At 42.0% G+C, this 14,430-nt stretch overlaps 2 protein-coding genes across 12 annotated transcripts in view; one reads left to right on the forward strand and one right to left on the reverse strand.

The window, feature by feature from the left end:
- Window positions 1-2,433, forward strand: part of Reps1 (RALBP1 associated Eps domain containing 1) — a 71,077-nt gene extending 68,644 nt beyond the window's left edge. For all 7 annotated transcript variants that reach the window (XM_021174744.3, XM_021174745.3, XM_021174746.3 and 4 more), the window contains 3 exons: window positions 2-150; window positions 857-962; window positions 2,165-2,433. In XM_021174744.3, the coding sequence (XP_021030403.1) occupies window positions 2-150; window positions 857-962; window positions 2,165-2,233 (324 nt within the window). In that variant the 3' untranslated portion in view covers window positions 2,234-2,433. The remainder of the gene's footprint in view (window position 1; window positions 151-856; window positions 963-2,164) is intronic.
- Window positions 2,434-3,890: 1,457 nt separating this feature from the next.
- Window positions 3,891-14,430, reverse strand: part of Ect2l (epithelial cell transforming 2 like) — a 79,630-nt gene continuing 69,090 nt past the window's right edge. For 4 of the 5 annotated variants that reach the window (XM_085842661.1, XM_085842660.1, XM_021174522.3 and 1 more), the window contains 3 exons: window positions 14,104-14,192; window positions 7,438-7,610; window positions 3,891-5,968 (listed from right to left, as the gene is read on the reverse strand). In XM_085842661.1, coding sequence (XP_085698787.1) covers window positions 5,844-5,968; window positions 7,438-7,610; window positions 14,104-14,192 — 387 coding nt within the window. In that variant the 3' untranslated portion in view covers window positions 3,891-5,843. The remainder of the gene's footprint in view (window positions 5,969-7,437; window positions 7,611-14,103; window positions 14,193-14,430) is intronic. The other variant, XR_015048372.1, reaches the window with a different exon arrangement.

Raw genomic sequence — 14,430 nt, forward strand, 5'->3', positions numbered from 1 at the left:
GAGCAAGGGCACAACACCTCTGGCTCCACCACCAAAACCTGTTAGAAGAAGATTAAAGTCGGAGGATGAGTTACGGCCAGATGTGGATGAGCATACGCAGAAGACAGGCGTCCTAGCTGCTGTCCTAACATCACAGCCTTCTATTCCCAGGTAACCCAGTTACGCCTCAGTGGGTTTAATTACTGACAGCAAAAGCACAGCTCAAAACACTAGACAGAAAGACACATTAGTCTTTTAGTTAAACAGAAAATCTTCCTGAGTTTTCTTGGGGCGGTGCAATGGCTTGTGGGTAAAAGTGCTTGCCACCTTACAACCAGAGTTCAAACGTAGGACCCATGGACCCACATGGAGGAAGGAGAGAACCAACTTGTACAACTTCATTACATGTGCCACGCATGGAAGTCAGTGGACAACATTTGGGACTTGGATCTCCTTCCGTGTGGATTCCAGGGATCAGACTGTGGCCATCATGACTGTGGGATGTGCCCTGACTACCTGGGCCATCTTACTGGCCCAGCTCTTACATTTCTAAGAAAAGATACAACAGAGCAAGGAAGAGCAGTATGGCCCACAAAGCCAAAAGGATTCATTGCCTAGCTGGTTACAGAGTCTACAAGTGCTTGGTCCAGACTGTTTGACTCTGTGAATTAAACAGCATGATGACAGTGATAGAATAACAGTGGCCATCCTGGGGTTTTGAAGCTTCTGTCTTCTCCGTTACCACTGAAACAGCAAGTGAAGTTGAGCTCTGCTAAGAAGCGAAGAGTTCCTTCTCTTGCTGTTTTGAAATTACTGGGAGAAAGGGGTTAAAGATGACAAAGAAATGAAGGATGCTTTTGTTCCTGTGTCCTCTCAGATCTGTGGGGAAAGATAAAAAGGCTATCCAGGCATCTATTAGACGCAATAAGGAAACCAACACCGTTCTGGCCAGACTGAACAGTGAATTGCAACAGCAATTAAAGGTAGTGTCACTTCTGCATCTTCAGTTCTGTGACTGCTGCAAATCTCCGTTTCACAGAAACTGGGGCGAATGATCCAATGGCTCCTGCCAGTATGCCAAACTTTCTCGAAGCAGAAGAAATGTGTGTAGCTAAAATGTTGTGTGAGCCATTGTATCTTTTAATACTAAAAGGAATTTCTCAACACAATTCTAGTTGTGTGCACAGTGTCTTATCCTGCAAATATATATATATATATATATACACACACACACACACACACACACACACACACACACACACACACATATATATATATATATATATATATATATATGACATCACTATTCCTATAATATTGTTAACTTCCATGAAGAAACTTGGAGAAGAGAAGTGGACTGGGAACCAGCAAGTATATATATGGTCTGTGTGTGCTCCATGTAGGATGTAGGCAATTGGGCTGTCACTAGTTTATCCTTTGATTAACTCAGATTAGTAATAAGAACTTAAACCAATCTAATTAAGACAAAGAGCGAGAACATTTAAATCATCTTGTATGTGAAAAAACAAGACAAACCTTAAGTCAAAGCAGTGTCAGGAAGTGGGTTAGCCAGGGAAAGTCCCTGCCTTGCAAGCCTGACCACCCGTGTCTATCCCTGCAGCCCCGTGGTGGAAGGAGAGAGCTGACTGACTTCTGAAAGTTGCTCTCCAGCCTCTACATATATGCAGGAGGGTGCACACATACGCATATATGTGCATACAAACATACAGTCAGTCTCTCTCTGCTGCTGCTACTTATTATTATTATCATTAATTATCCTGGATGCAAAATTAATCTTTTTTTTTAATAGAACTGAAATTCACAATGAGATCTTGGGATCAGATACCATCACCAGAGGATAGAATTCATGTTAGCAAATTCATGTACATTTAATTAGGGCTTTATTCAAAATTTGTGCACTAATACCCATTCACTACAATTACTAGCTTTGGTAACAATTAACCTAAAAGCATTTTATTACCCAGTTCTGTCTTCAGAAATGACTGAATTAGTAGGATCGTGCTTTCCTAGTATGAATATACAAATTGCCTTTCTAAAGTGAAATGTATGTTTTAAATACAAATTACTCCCTTTCTCTTGACAACTACAGTTGTTGTCGTGAAGCAGAACTAATGCTGCACTTCTGTCTACTTGAAGTGTAACTTGGACTTTGTGTCTTTTTCAGGATGTTCTTGAGGAGAGAATCTCCCTGGAAGTTCAACTGGAGCAGCTCCGACCGTTTTCTCACCTCTGAGCCATCGCCGTGAACTGTGAACGTGCCCATTCTTAAGCAGTTCGGGGTTTAGAGCCTATTTGGAAACCCAGACATTGAGCTCACTGCTTAACTGAACATTAAACTTTATGATTTGTTTTACCCTATTGTTCACCATTGTATTTAAGTAGCTTTTATTTTTTAATTTCAATAAAAGGGTCAGGAGGACTTTCTCTGGAGAATACATTGTATTTGTTGGCGAGCCTCAACTTTTCTGTGCCCTAACATCAGACGGCAGTAATACTGGCCCCTCCTACTTATGTGACACTGCCACGCTGTGACCGCATTTACAGAGTGGACTTCTTTCTCATCAAGCACAAACTCAGAAAGCTTTGCAGAAGGAAAATAATACCAAGCTGCCAGCATCTCTCTCTGCAGTGTCTGGACTCTGCAAAGAGGTTCAAGATGCGCTCCCTCTCAGGGTTGATTTGGGAGCCTGAGAGAGTCTCGGAAGCTGCTTCCCTTTCTCCCTCAGAGCCTTAGCTGCCATTCTCAGGCATGAGGAAAACTAGAAAACTGTTTCACATGACAGCACGGACCAGGGTTATGCTTTCCTTGACCAGTTTCACCAGCGACAGGATTTCCCTGTGGGTTTACATAAGAATTCAGCAGGAATTGTATAAGCTTGTGAATTATGAAGATGGGTCGTCCCCTCAAGGTGAAGGAGAAGGATAAAACCATGACATAAGGAGTGAAAAGAGCCATTGAAAACATTACTGCTTTTTGCATGACTAAGGTGCTAACCATGCTTGGGCCCACTTCAGCTGTGAGTGCTTGTCCTGCAAGTAAGAGGGTCTGAGTTTAATTCACAGACCGACCGCAGTTTGTGGCTTTTAAAGCCAGGCACATTGGTGTGCTTGTAATCCCAGTGCTAGGAGGCTAGACAGACAAGTCCCTCTGGTTCGCTGGCCAGTGAAAGACTAACCCAGTCTTTCTTTATAAAAATAATAATAATAATAATGTAGAAGACGCCTGACACCCAGGACTGTCCTCTGCCTTGTACATACGCTGGTGCACGCAAACACTAAAGTGTCACAGATAGCATTTTCAAGTAAAGGTTTTTAAACTTCTGAGGGTTTCAGGTCACGGGAGAACTGGTTATTTCAGATTTCTATGTTACCATTAACTATATTGTCATTCACTCTTTTCCATACAGTTGAGTTTTGCCACTAAAGAAAGTCTTTGGGAGTGTGTCCTCCCCTGTCAGGATACTGTGCTGTCTTTGGATTGGTTTTATAGCATATGATAGATACATTTAGGTAATAGTTATTACTTTGTATATATTGCTAACTACCAAACAGATGTTCTTCTTAGTGGTTATTTTATAAATCTTAAACTTTTACAGGTCCATTATAACAAAATCAGAAGCGTAATTTTTGCATTGATAAGAAAATTCAATATTTAATTTCTATATATTTTAGTAAACTTTTAAGAATTAGGAATCTCTTCAGTAGAGTTCACAATCCTGCACTCTACCAATGGATTTAAAAACATAACACATGAAGCAAGAAGGAGAGACCAACAGCTTAATCCCAATTAATACATTATAGCTTTCACCAGTCACTTACCTGTGCAAAAAAAAAAATCATTTTTATTCAGCTAAATTTCATTACAGGCACACTTTTTTGCTAGATTTCCTTTTTTTTTTTTTAATTGATGATTTATTTTTGAGACAGAGTCTCTGTATCCATTGCTATCTTGGAATTCTATGTAAACTAGGGAGCATCAAACTCACAGATATCCTCCTGCCTCCGCCTCCAGAGTGCTGGCTGGGATTAAAGGCGTACACTACTACGCCCAGGGACTTCTTTTAGTTTTTGAGATTATGATACAATTATATCATTTCCCTCTTCCCTCTCCTTCTTTCAAACCCTCCCATACACCCATCCTTGCTCTATTTCAAACTCATGGTCTCTTTTTCATTAATTATTGTTATATACATGTACATATACGTGTATATATAGTCAAATTCCTAAATACACAAATGCAGCCTGCGCACTCTGTACATGTCACTTGTGTGCATGTTTCCGGGGCTGGCCATTTGGCACTGGATAAGCAGTTGGTGTGCTTATCTGGGAAGTCTGTGTCTCCCACTCTCAGACTCCCTGGTTGTGTATCGTTCTTTGTGTAGGACTCACTGGCAATTCTGTTGTAGCTGTCCTCTCTCAGCTCACACTTAGGCAGTCATGTTGGTGAGCCTTTACAGCTGTAGCTCCTGGCATTACTTGGAGACAGAGCCTCACAGAAAACACCCAGATCTTTTGGCTGTTACAACCCCATCCCCAAAATGTTCCCTTAGCCTTAGGTTCTGGGGTTGTTTTGTAGATGAATCCATGGGATTGGCTTCCACTCTTTGATGAGTTGGGTTTTTCAGCACTGAGTGCATCTGTTGCAAAGAAACAGTTCTTTGTTGAGGACTAAGGACCACACTTAGCTGTACATATAAGCACAGATGCTCAGACTATAGTTAGGGGTTATGCTGGTTTAGTGAAGTGAGAGTTGTAGAGTTGTAGATTCTTCTCCAAGGTCCAAGATTTCACTAGCTCTGGAGTAGCTGGCTGGGTTTCCAGGACCAGGCATGGGTTGTTTTGTGTGTGTGTGTGTGTGTTTGAGATGGTATTTAGTGTAATTAGGAGGCTGTTGTTTACTGCTGCTGCATTCTTAGGCTTAGAGTGCCAAGCCACTTTCTGTGTTTCATAGACATCATAGCTAGGCAGTGCTGTTGGTTGCTTCCCTCCTTGGGAAGCTTGCGTGGAACTTTCTGGTACTGCGAAAGCTAGCTCTTAGGGAGGAGGCATTCAGGTCCATTCCATTTCAGGAGTTTCTGGGCCCTGAATCTGAAGTGCAATGATTTCTATTGATTTTTTTTTTTTTACAGATTATTTATTTTAATTTGTATGTGTGGTGTTTTACCTGTATGTATCTCTGTACTACATTTGCGAAAAGAGAGTACCAGTTAGTTCTCCTGGGACTGGAGTTCCAGGTTGTAATCTGTCATGTGGGTTTGGGGAATTGAATCTGGGTCCTTGGTTAAGAACAATTGTAAAAAACAAAATCCAGAAAACATTTTAATACTGTGACATGGCATATTCTGATGCCTTTTAAAGAGTACACTCACATTAAGGATCTACCTGACAAGTGCTTGAGAAAACTGCCATTTGTACTTTATAGACATAGCCTTAAAATCAGTAATTGTTTCATGAAAATGCTGATTAGTGAATCTCAAATTCGAGTATTTCAAATGCTCATGAAAGAAATACTTTATTCTGCTTATTACTCATTTCTTTAAAAACCTACGCGATATGTTTTTTTCTTGTTATTAATCCTGTCAAATTGTCTTAAGTAATGCCCATGAGTGGTAGTTACCAAAAGCTGTGGTTCAAAATTTTAGACTCCTTGTTTTTATACATTGATTTTATATATCGATTAATCATACATTATAAAAGTTGGAAGGAACCTTACAGCCGTCCTAGCTCTTCCATCTCCTCATCATCCAGGGTTTATATCTGTGTGCTTCTCACTGATGTTCTGAAGCAGAAAGTCCACATCTCTGACTTTCCAGGGACCCTCTTGCCTTTTTTTGAACCTAGTCTTACTTCATACTGCTTCTGATTGCATGCTGGAGTACTGACAGCCAAAGGAATTTGTCATCTGACACCTCGGTAGCGCAGATCCATTCTCGTTTTGAACCTCGAAGAATAAATGCATTCTTGATGTCTGTGAAATCATTTAAGATACATTTAATTTTTTTTTCTTCTATTAAAAGTATACCAGTGAGCTGGGCGTGGTGGTGCACGCCTTTAATCCCAGCACTCAGGAGGCAGAGGCCGGCGGATTTCTGAGTTTGAGGCCAGCCTGGTCTACAGAGTGAGTTCCAGGACAGCCAGGGCTATACAGAGAAACCCTGTCTCAGAAAACCAAAAAACAAACAAACAAACAAACAAAAAAGTATACCAGTATTCCACTGGAGCTACACTAATGTTTAATCTTTGCAGACAATCAAAAAAGTTTTAAATTCAAACTTAACTAGCTATACTTAGAATTTATAAAAAAAAAAAACTTCAATTAAGGATTCAAAATGAATACAAAATTGGTCTAGAAACTTGTCTTCAAAACAAAACAAAAAATCTTTATAATTATTTGTCAGTTATTTTAAAGGCCAGATGATAGATACTGTGAAGCCCGGTTTCAGTTCTCTAGAAAGAAGTGGAATCAGTAACAATCTTAGTGGTGGCTGTAGAGAGACTGAGCGTTCAGCCTGGGAATGAATGCCAGCCGACTCTGCTCTTAGCTGAGTGCCCTTGTAAACACAGCTAACAATCGCAGTGCGAGAGAAACAAGAAAAGCAACACGTTTCCTGTCCTAGCCATACCCAATAGTTGAAGATGAGATTTACACCATCCTAGGAGTGAGAGTCATGAGCCAAAAACAAAGGTCTTGTTCCTGCCTTAAGCTGAGGTCCTTTCTGCACACAGGCAGAGGCAGTGCAAGGGGAAATGCTACCTCTGAGTTACCTGTCCTAACCCAGGAAAGAGATGCAGGTCCAGTTAAGCTTGAGAAATAGAGAAGTTACAGTAGGGAATGTTAAAAGGAAGCCCAGCAGGTATGAGCTGAGTTCTTTTATGATATAATTCTGTTGAGGTTGTAAAGGAATGTTTAGTTACTAAATCAAATGCTGGCTCTTTCATAGAGGAACTAACTAGATGCCAGGTTAAAGAAGAAGAGGACAATCAAGTGTGGAATACCTTCCTAATTCTAGTGAATAGAAAATGAGACATGAAAGGCTCGGGACGGTAGCTCAGTGTGTATGAAGCTATAGAGTCAATCTCCAGGACTGCTAGTAATGATGAGTGGATGGATAGATGGACGGCCGGATGGATGAACGGAGAGATACCTAAAATAGTGTCTTAAACCTGTAGCATTTTCAGACAAGTTTAAGATAGTCTGACAGAACCCGTCAGGATGATGTGGTCCTTGCCTACCTCTGACTAGAGGCTGTTTTCCTGTTCTCTGATGTGTGTGTCTGATAATGCCAACTTTTGTTTCTTCAGAGGCAAGTTAATGAAATCCTAGTACTGGTAATTATTTACAAACTGGCCAGTTGCTCTGGCCTTTCTCCTAGATATTGTTATAGTTACGGAGTTTGGTATAAGTTAGCTTATACGAGAGTAAAAGAAAATACGTACATTTGGAGTCTGGAATGTCTTCTATGAGCAGCCTGAGAAGTGCCACTGATGCAGTGAACTGGTAGGTTGTTTTAGAAGTCTTTTCAAATGGAGTATGAGATATACTCCGACTGCTAACAAGGAGTACATCATTGAAGAGGAAGAGGCTGAGGTCTCGGATCTGTTCATAGAGCCTGTTAGAGTGGAGAGGACAATCATTTTTATGGTTAGGCACCTTGTCAAACAGTTAACCATCTTTAAATTAACATGCCTATGATTAAGACCTGATTCCACTATAGACCTTTTGTGTAGCTCATGGAATCCTTGGTAAAGTGATCTTGTGTCTCTCAGATCAATAATATAGGCCATCAAGATACCTGATATAATTATTTGATCTCATTCATTAGACAAGTATTTAATAATGTGCAAAACATGAATATTGCAGGCTGGAAAGGTGGCTCAGGTCAAGAACCCTTGTTGCTGTAATAGAGAACCAGGGTTCAATTCCAAGCACCCAGATGGTGGTTAACAGCCACTGTAATCCAATCCTACGGGGCCCGATGCCTCTGACCTCTGTGGGCACCAAGCACACACATGGTATACATAATGCAGGCAAAGCACACATAAAAGAATAAGCCCGACTTCTTTTGAACATTGAATGTTCCCTCCTTTACATACACACACACATATATATGCATTTTTCATGACTATATTTTTATAACTTTTGTCAGGCTTGGTATTTTGTGCAGATGTATTTGAAAGACAATTGAGATGTATTGAGAACAATACAGTTTTGCTTTGTTTCACCTAGGGGCGACAGATGGGGAGACACAGAACTGGTGTGGCTGGAGGCATCCTTAAGTAGAAACCCGGGGAAGGAAGGACTTACAAGTTGGAAACAATTACAAGTTGGAAACGAATTTCTAATTCCATTTGAGAGAAACTGAAAGGGAGGTAGCTTGATAGCCTTAACCACGCGAAAAGTTAATAGTTCTTTGTTTTCATTGAAGTTGCTAAAATTGATCAGTTTTGTTGGTGCTTTGGCTTTTGCTTTGCGTGTGCAGGAAAATAGAAACATAGTGGCCACCCACCACCGGAGTCAGCTCTTGCATGTAAGCACTTCCTTGGCTTTCGTTATGATTTTCGCTGATGTGAGTGGGTTGCTCATATTTACTCACAGTTTGTGAAAGAAAGGGGGGAGGGAGGGCGGGAGGGAGGGAGGGAGGAGAGAGAGAGAGAGAGAGAGAGGGGCAAGCTTTAGAAAAGTTGATGAGTTACTCTGAGAATGGTTAGGCAGAAGGAAGGGGAAAGGAAGCCAGAGGGGTGAGAAAAGGCCGCTTTCCCTGAGTAAAGAGTTATGCCATGTTTCCCAGAGGAGGAGGAAAGGTTTTGCCACATAACATTAATTTTTTCTATATTTAAGTTTAGGAAAAATGTTTAAAATGTTTACATTTTAAAATGTAAAAAACAATCATTGTTTCCTAACAGGAAATGAGCTTATAGGGTACTATGAAGCAATGCCTTGAAACTTGCCTGCTTCAGTAGTGAGTGTTCAGCTTTCCCCTAGCAGTGTGCACAGTGGTGAAGGTGGAAAGGTCTTATGCCCACTGAGAACCAACTCAAGAGAGAGGGGGTTTTTCCCCCAATATTATGTGGTAGGCCTTTGTATGTCTGCAAATAATAACTCAGCAAAACAGGGCAGAGCTGCTATATTGTAAGCTCATAACTGGTGCAGGAGGACTCTGTCCCTGCTGGTTGCTGCATTAGCTAGCCTATGAACACATCACACTCAAATCCCTGCATCCACGCTGTGGAGTAAACAGGCAGTTGCAGGCAATCCACTCTCCTGTGAGCAGACTCAAGTGCAATCTGCACTAGTACTGAGAGCTCCATCGCAAGGGTTTTACAGTCCCTAGAATAAGAGTCACTTCCTAACCAGATTCCTTTCCCCCATGTGTGGTTATCCCCTTAAATGGCAGTATGACTTTTGTGGGAAGGCCAAGAGGAAAGCATCCATTTTAGCAGGTAGAAGGGCCTTCCTTGAGATCTGGGAACTGGGTAGCATCTTTTATTGGTCAAGGTCAACTTCCGTTTGCCAGTACTACAGAGCTCTGCTTTTGAACTGTGAGCAAGATCACAAAGAAGGAAAAATGAAGCTTAAAAATTAACAAACTGATCTAGGTGTGTAACTCACACCTGTAATCTCAGCATTTAGGATGCAGAGGCAGGAAGATCAGGAGTTTAAGGCAGTCTCAGCTTCAGTGCTAATTTGAGGCCAGCCTGGCAGGTGAGATCTTCTCTGGTAAATAAACAAATAGGTAGATAGAAAAATAAATAATAAATATCAAAAAATAGCACAAAAATTGGTACTTCTGAGAAAATTGTAATGCAGAAGTTCCAAGGTAAATAACGAAAACTTAATGTATCTTGCGGTGGTTCATGCTTTAATCCCAGCACTTGGGAGACAAGGTCAGGTAGTTCTGAGTTTCGGACATCATGGTCTACCTAGGGAGTTCCCGGCTAACCAAGGTTATACAGTGAGTCTGAATCTTAAAACTAAGCCCAACATACCCAAAACTGTAGTCTGTGTTCACAGAAGAGCAAAGGCTGCCAAATTTCTTGGTTCTTAAAATGACCATGTCTTCATCTCTGTCCCAGAGGATACTGTTTCATTGAGAACACAAACCTTTGCTCACCCTGGGCCACCACTTACTAACTTGCTTAGTTACTGCTACCATATTGCTGTGCAGTGAGGCCTTGTCGATTCCAGAGCAGAACCTACTAATTCCATCACTATGAGCAAGCTTCTTTTATGATTTGTTTTCTGTGTTTGAGATAAGGTCTGCCTTGATCACCCATGCTGGCCCTAGCCTTCCTGCCTCGGTCTTCCTAGTACCGAGATGGCATGTACACTACAGCCTGGCTTCAGACAGCTCTCCACCTTTCCCTCCCTGCTCACCCAGTGGTTGTAGTTGAATTTATCAAGTAAACCATCAGGTCTTAGAGCGCTGTGTAAATACAAGCAGGGCAGATATGTTCTACATGAAAATGTTGGATAGAAATGGGAATGACATTTCTTGGGTTTAATTTACTTTAAAGTGGCAGGGTTACAGAACAAACATGGTATGTTTTCTTTCAAAATATGCCTTTAGTCCCAGCAGTCAGGTGTAGGCAAGTGGATTTCTGTGAATTTGCCTGGTTTACATAGTTCCGGAAGAACATAGCCAGAGCTACACAATGAGACTCTGTGTGATGGTTTGTATATGCTTGGCCCATGGAGTGGCACTATTGGGAAGTGTGGCCTTGTTGGAGTGGGTGTGTCACCGTGGGTGTGGGCTTTAAGACCCTCATCCTAGCTGCCTGGAAGCCAGTCTTCTCCTAGCTGCCTTCAGAACACAAGGTGGAACTCACAACGCCTCTGCCTGGGCACTGCTCTGTTCCCACCTTGATGATAATGAACTGAAACTTTTGACCTGTAAGCAGCCCCAATTGAATGTCCTTTATAAGAATTGCCTTGGTCATGGTGCCTGTTCACTGCAATAAAACCCTAACTAAGACACCCTGTCTAAGGAAAATAATAGTAATAATTTAGTTTTATCCTCAAACACTCATGTAATCTCCTCTCTTATCCAAACACTAAATTAGGTTCTGGTAGTTGAGAATTCCAGCTTGCAGTTGCCATGTGAAGAAGCTGGGATGCCATGCTTTAATGCCTTTAATCCCAACACTTGGGAGGCAGAGGCAGGCGGATTTCAGAGTTCGAGGCCAGCCTGGTCTACAAAGTGAATTTCAGGACAGCCAGGGCTATACAGAGAAACCCTGTCTCGAAAAAAAGGCCTGGGCCACCACCTCCCTGCTGGCTTCTTGTTTGTTTGCTTTGTGTGTGAGCTGGGGGCGGGGGGCGGGGGGGGGCAGTCTTTAAGGCTGGACATGGTGACAAACAAGGACATCGGGAATGTTAGACTTTCACAAGAGCAGAGTAAGCCTAGCCTAAGCAGAGAGGCATTTTCTCAATTAATGATCAGTAGCAGAGGGCCCAGCCCATTGTGGGTGGCGCCATCTTTGGCTTTTGGTCATGGTGCTTTGTTGCAGCAATAGAAACCCTAACCAAGACGGCTGAGAAACGGGGGCTGGAGAGATGGCTCAGAGGTTAAGAGCACTGACTGCTCTTACAGAGGGCCTGAGTTCAATTCCCAGCAACCACATGGTGGCTCACAACCATCTGTAATAAGATCTGATGCCCTCTTCTTGTGTGTCTGAAGACAGCTACAATGTACTCATATTAAATAAATAAATCTTTAAAAAAAAAAAAAGCAGACAGCTGAAAAACAGAGACAGACTAAGGTTGGAGAGAAAAGAGAGTGTCAGCCGGGACAGAACAACAAAGCTCTGCAAAAGAAAAATAAAATCTGCCGGGCGGTGGTGGCGCATGCCTTTAATCCCAACACTTGGGAGGCAGAAGCAGGCGGATTTCTGAGTTCGAGGCCAGCCTGGTCTCGACAAGGTGAGTTCCAGGACAGCCAGGGCTATACAGAGAAACCCTGTCTTGAAAAAAAGAGAGTGTCTAAACCATAAGGGCAAGTGAAAAGCCAAACAAAACATACATGGCATAGGAATACCAGATAAGGAAGAGAGAGAAAGAACAGGAAAATAAAGTAAAAATTGCTAAGAGGCTGGAGAGATGACTCCGTGGTTGTTGGCTGTTCTTCCAGAAGACCTGAGTTCAGTTCCCAGCACCCACACCACAGCCCATTAGTCTCGCTCCAGGGCACCCAAATACCCAAACTCACATGCATACACCCCAGAGAGACACATACATAGAGTACATTTTTTTTTAATAGTTGAATTTTTCAACTATCAACAGCAAGCTACAGGTCTAGAAAGCGCCAAAAACAGAGTAAGTCTACATTTACACATAACGCATTTTAAACTCCAAAGAGCAACAAAAATCTAGAGAAACAAGAATAACAACTTAAACCAACCAAGCCAAAAGAGAGAGAGGGAGAGGGAGAGGGAGAGGGAGAGGGAGAGGGAGAGGGAGAGGGAGAGGGAGAGGGAGAGGGAGAGGGAGAGGGAGAGGGAGAGGAGTGAAAATATTAAAAGAAACAAAAACTCAGCAACGTAAAGTTCCAGGCAAGTTTTCTTCTGACAACTTCTCAAGCCAAAATTAACACACTGCCAGTAGTCACATGGCACTGCCAGTAGTCACATGACACTGCCCGCAGTTACAGGAAGCAGTAAAGACTGCTCAAGAGGCGGTCTACAAAGACTGAGTAACCTGAGCCTGGACAAGCTAGCATGTCTCCCACAGTGCCTGGATGCTTAGAATTGTAGGGTTAGAAGCCAGCTTCTTTCTGCCACTGAAGCATTTATCCATTGCTGCCGACCGAAACCAAAACAACAGAAAACCAAAGTGCTAGGTCAACGAGGCAAAAGATACTCTTGCTGGGATCTGACTTTCTGTTCTCGTGGATTTGCTTCTTTGAAGGAAGGGGTGTGCCAACAGCATGTGGAGGTCAGAGGAAAACTCAGGGAGGATTTCTCCTTACACTGCCAGTTCTGGGGATCAAACTTGGGTTTTCTCATGGCCTTTGATGCTCATTCTAGAGCTACTAAGGTGGGTGCGGAGGTGAAAGGGGTGACCCATCTACCCCCCTGCCCTGGAGCCTTTAGATGTTTGCTGAAAATATCATTGAAATAAAAGATACCTTTCCAGTCGGGTGCTATTTGTTGAGTAATGTGTCTTTACCCTCAATACTGAAAACACTGGTCATTTTCTAAAGCAAAAGCCAGAAAACTATGGTGCACCACTTGTTTTGTAAATCAGTTTTATTGGCACTTAGCCATGGTTGTTCGTTTCTATATTAGTATTGTTCCTGAGTAGAGTGGAATTGCTACAACAGGAAAGGTCATTACCACAGACCTCGTTGGACCCACCAATTCTAAATATTTGCTTCTTGAACCTTTATAGAAACACTTGCCCGTTCTTGTTCTTAAAAAGCAACAGGAAGACTAATCCATGGACCTTGGAATCTTTCTATCTCATCTTACACATCTCTGAGCATTATCCAAAATAGGTATGGTAAAGTCATTTCCAGTGCTAATTTGAACAGTTACTTAAGGATAATAAAATGACCCCCTTGTTTGGGGCAGAATATTGGTGTGAGCTCCCACAGACTTGGATCTGATCTCATTAGGAAACTGATCAGCCTTGAGGAAGTCTACTCTGAAGTTTATGGTCTTGGCAGACACTGTTTTCTCTCATTCCACCAAGGAGCCACCTGGGATGCAAGCAGGATGATAAAGTGCCATATGTCATATAGAGCAATAGTTCTCAATTTTCCTAATGCTGTGACCTTTTAGTACAGTTCCTCACATTGTGGTGACCCCCCTCCCCCCAAAAAAACTGGAAAAGTTTTTCATGGCTACTTCAAGACTAATTTTGTTACTATTATGAATCATAATGTAAATATATGGTATGTGACCCCCTATGTAGGGTTTAGACCTACAGGTTGAGACCCACTGACCTAGAGGCATATTTGTGTAACTATGATTCAGAACAAAGGTTCTCTTGACTTCACACAAGGTCAAACATGGTGATGAATCTCAAGGGTGAGCAATGAACAAGACAGTTCATTGACTGCCTTCAAGGTGCTCCCAGCTTTGGTATGGATGACAGCTGCTCACCTTAAAGAGAAGTCCATTTTCTCATCACAGCAGTGAAGTTGAACCACATCTTGGGTCCGAATCAGGTATCTGTTTGCTTCTGATAAAGTCTATAAAATAAACAATAGGATATATGATTATTTGAAATGCTACTAGTGCAGAACTGTTCTTCATCCTAGAACATAGAGATGTTGACTAGAACGTAGTGCAGCTGTAGAAGAGTCAGCCTTTTCCTAGTTTACAATACAGCCTTCCCAATTGACAAGAAAAAACCATAAGAAAGCAGTCAAGAAAACAAAAGAAGTAGTCTGGAGAGATGGCTCAGTGGTTAAGAGAACCGGCTGCTAT

Source organism: Mus caroli, unplaced genomic scaffold (assembly GCF_978045245.1).
Source record: "Mus caroli unplaced genomic scaffold, Mus_caroli_1 scaffold_9, whole genome shotgun sequence".
In the NCBI taxonomy this organism is placed as follows: domain Eukaryota; kingdom Metazoa; phylum Chordata; class Mammalia; order Rodentia; family Muridae; genus Mus; species Mus caroli.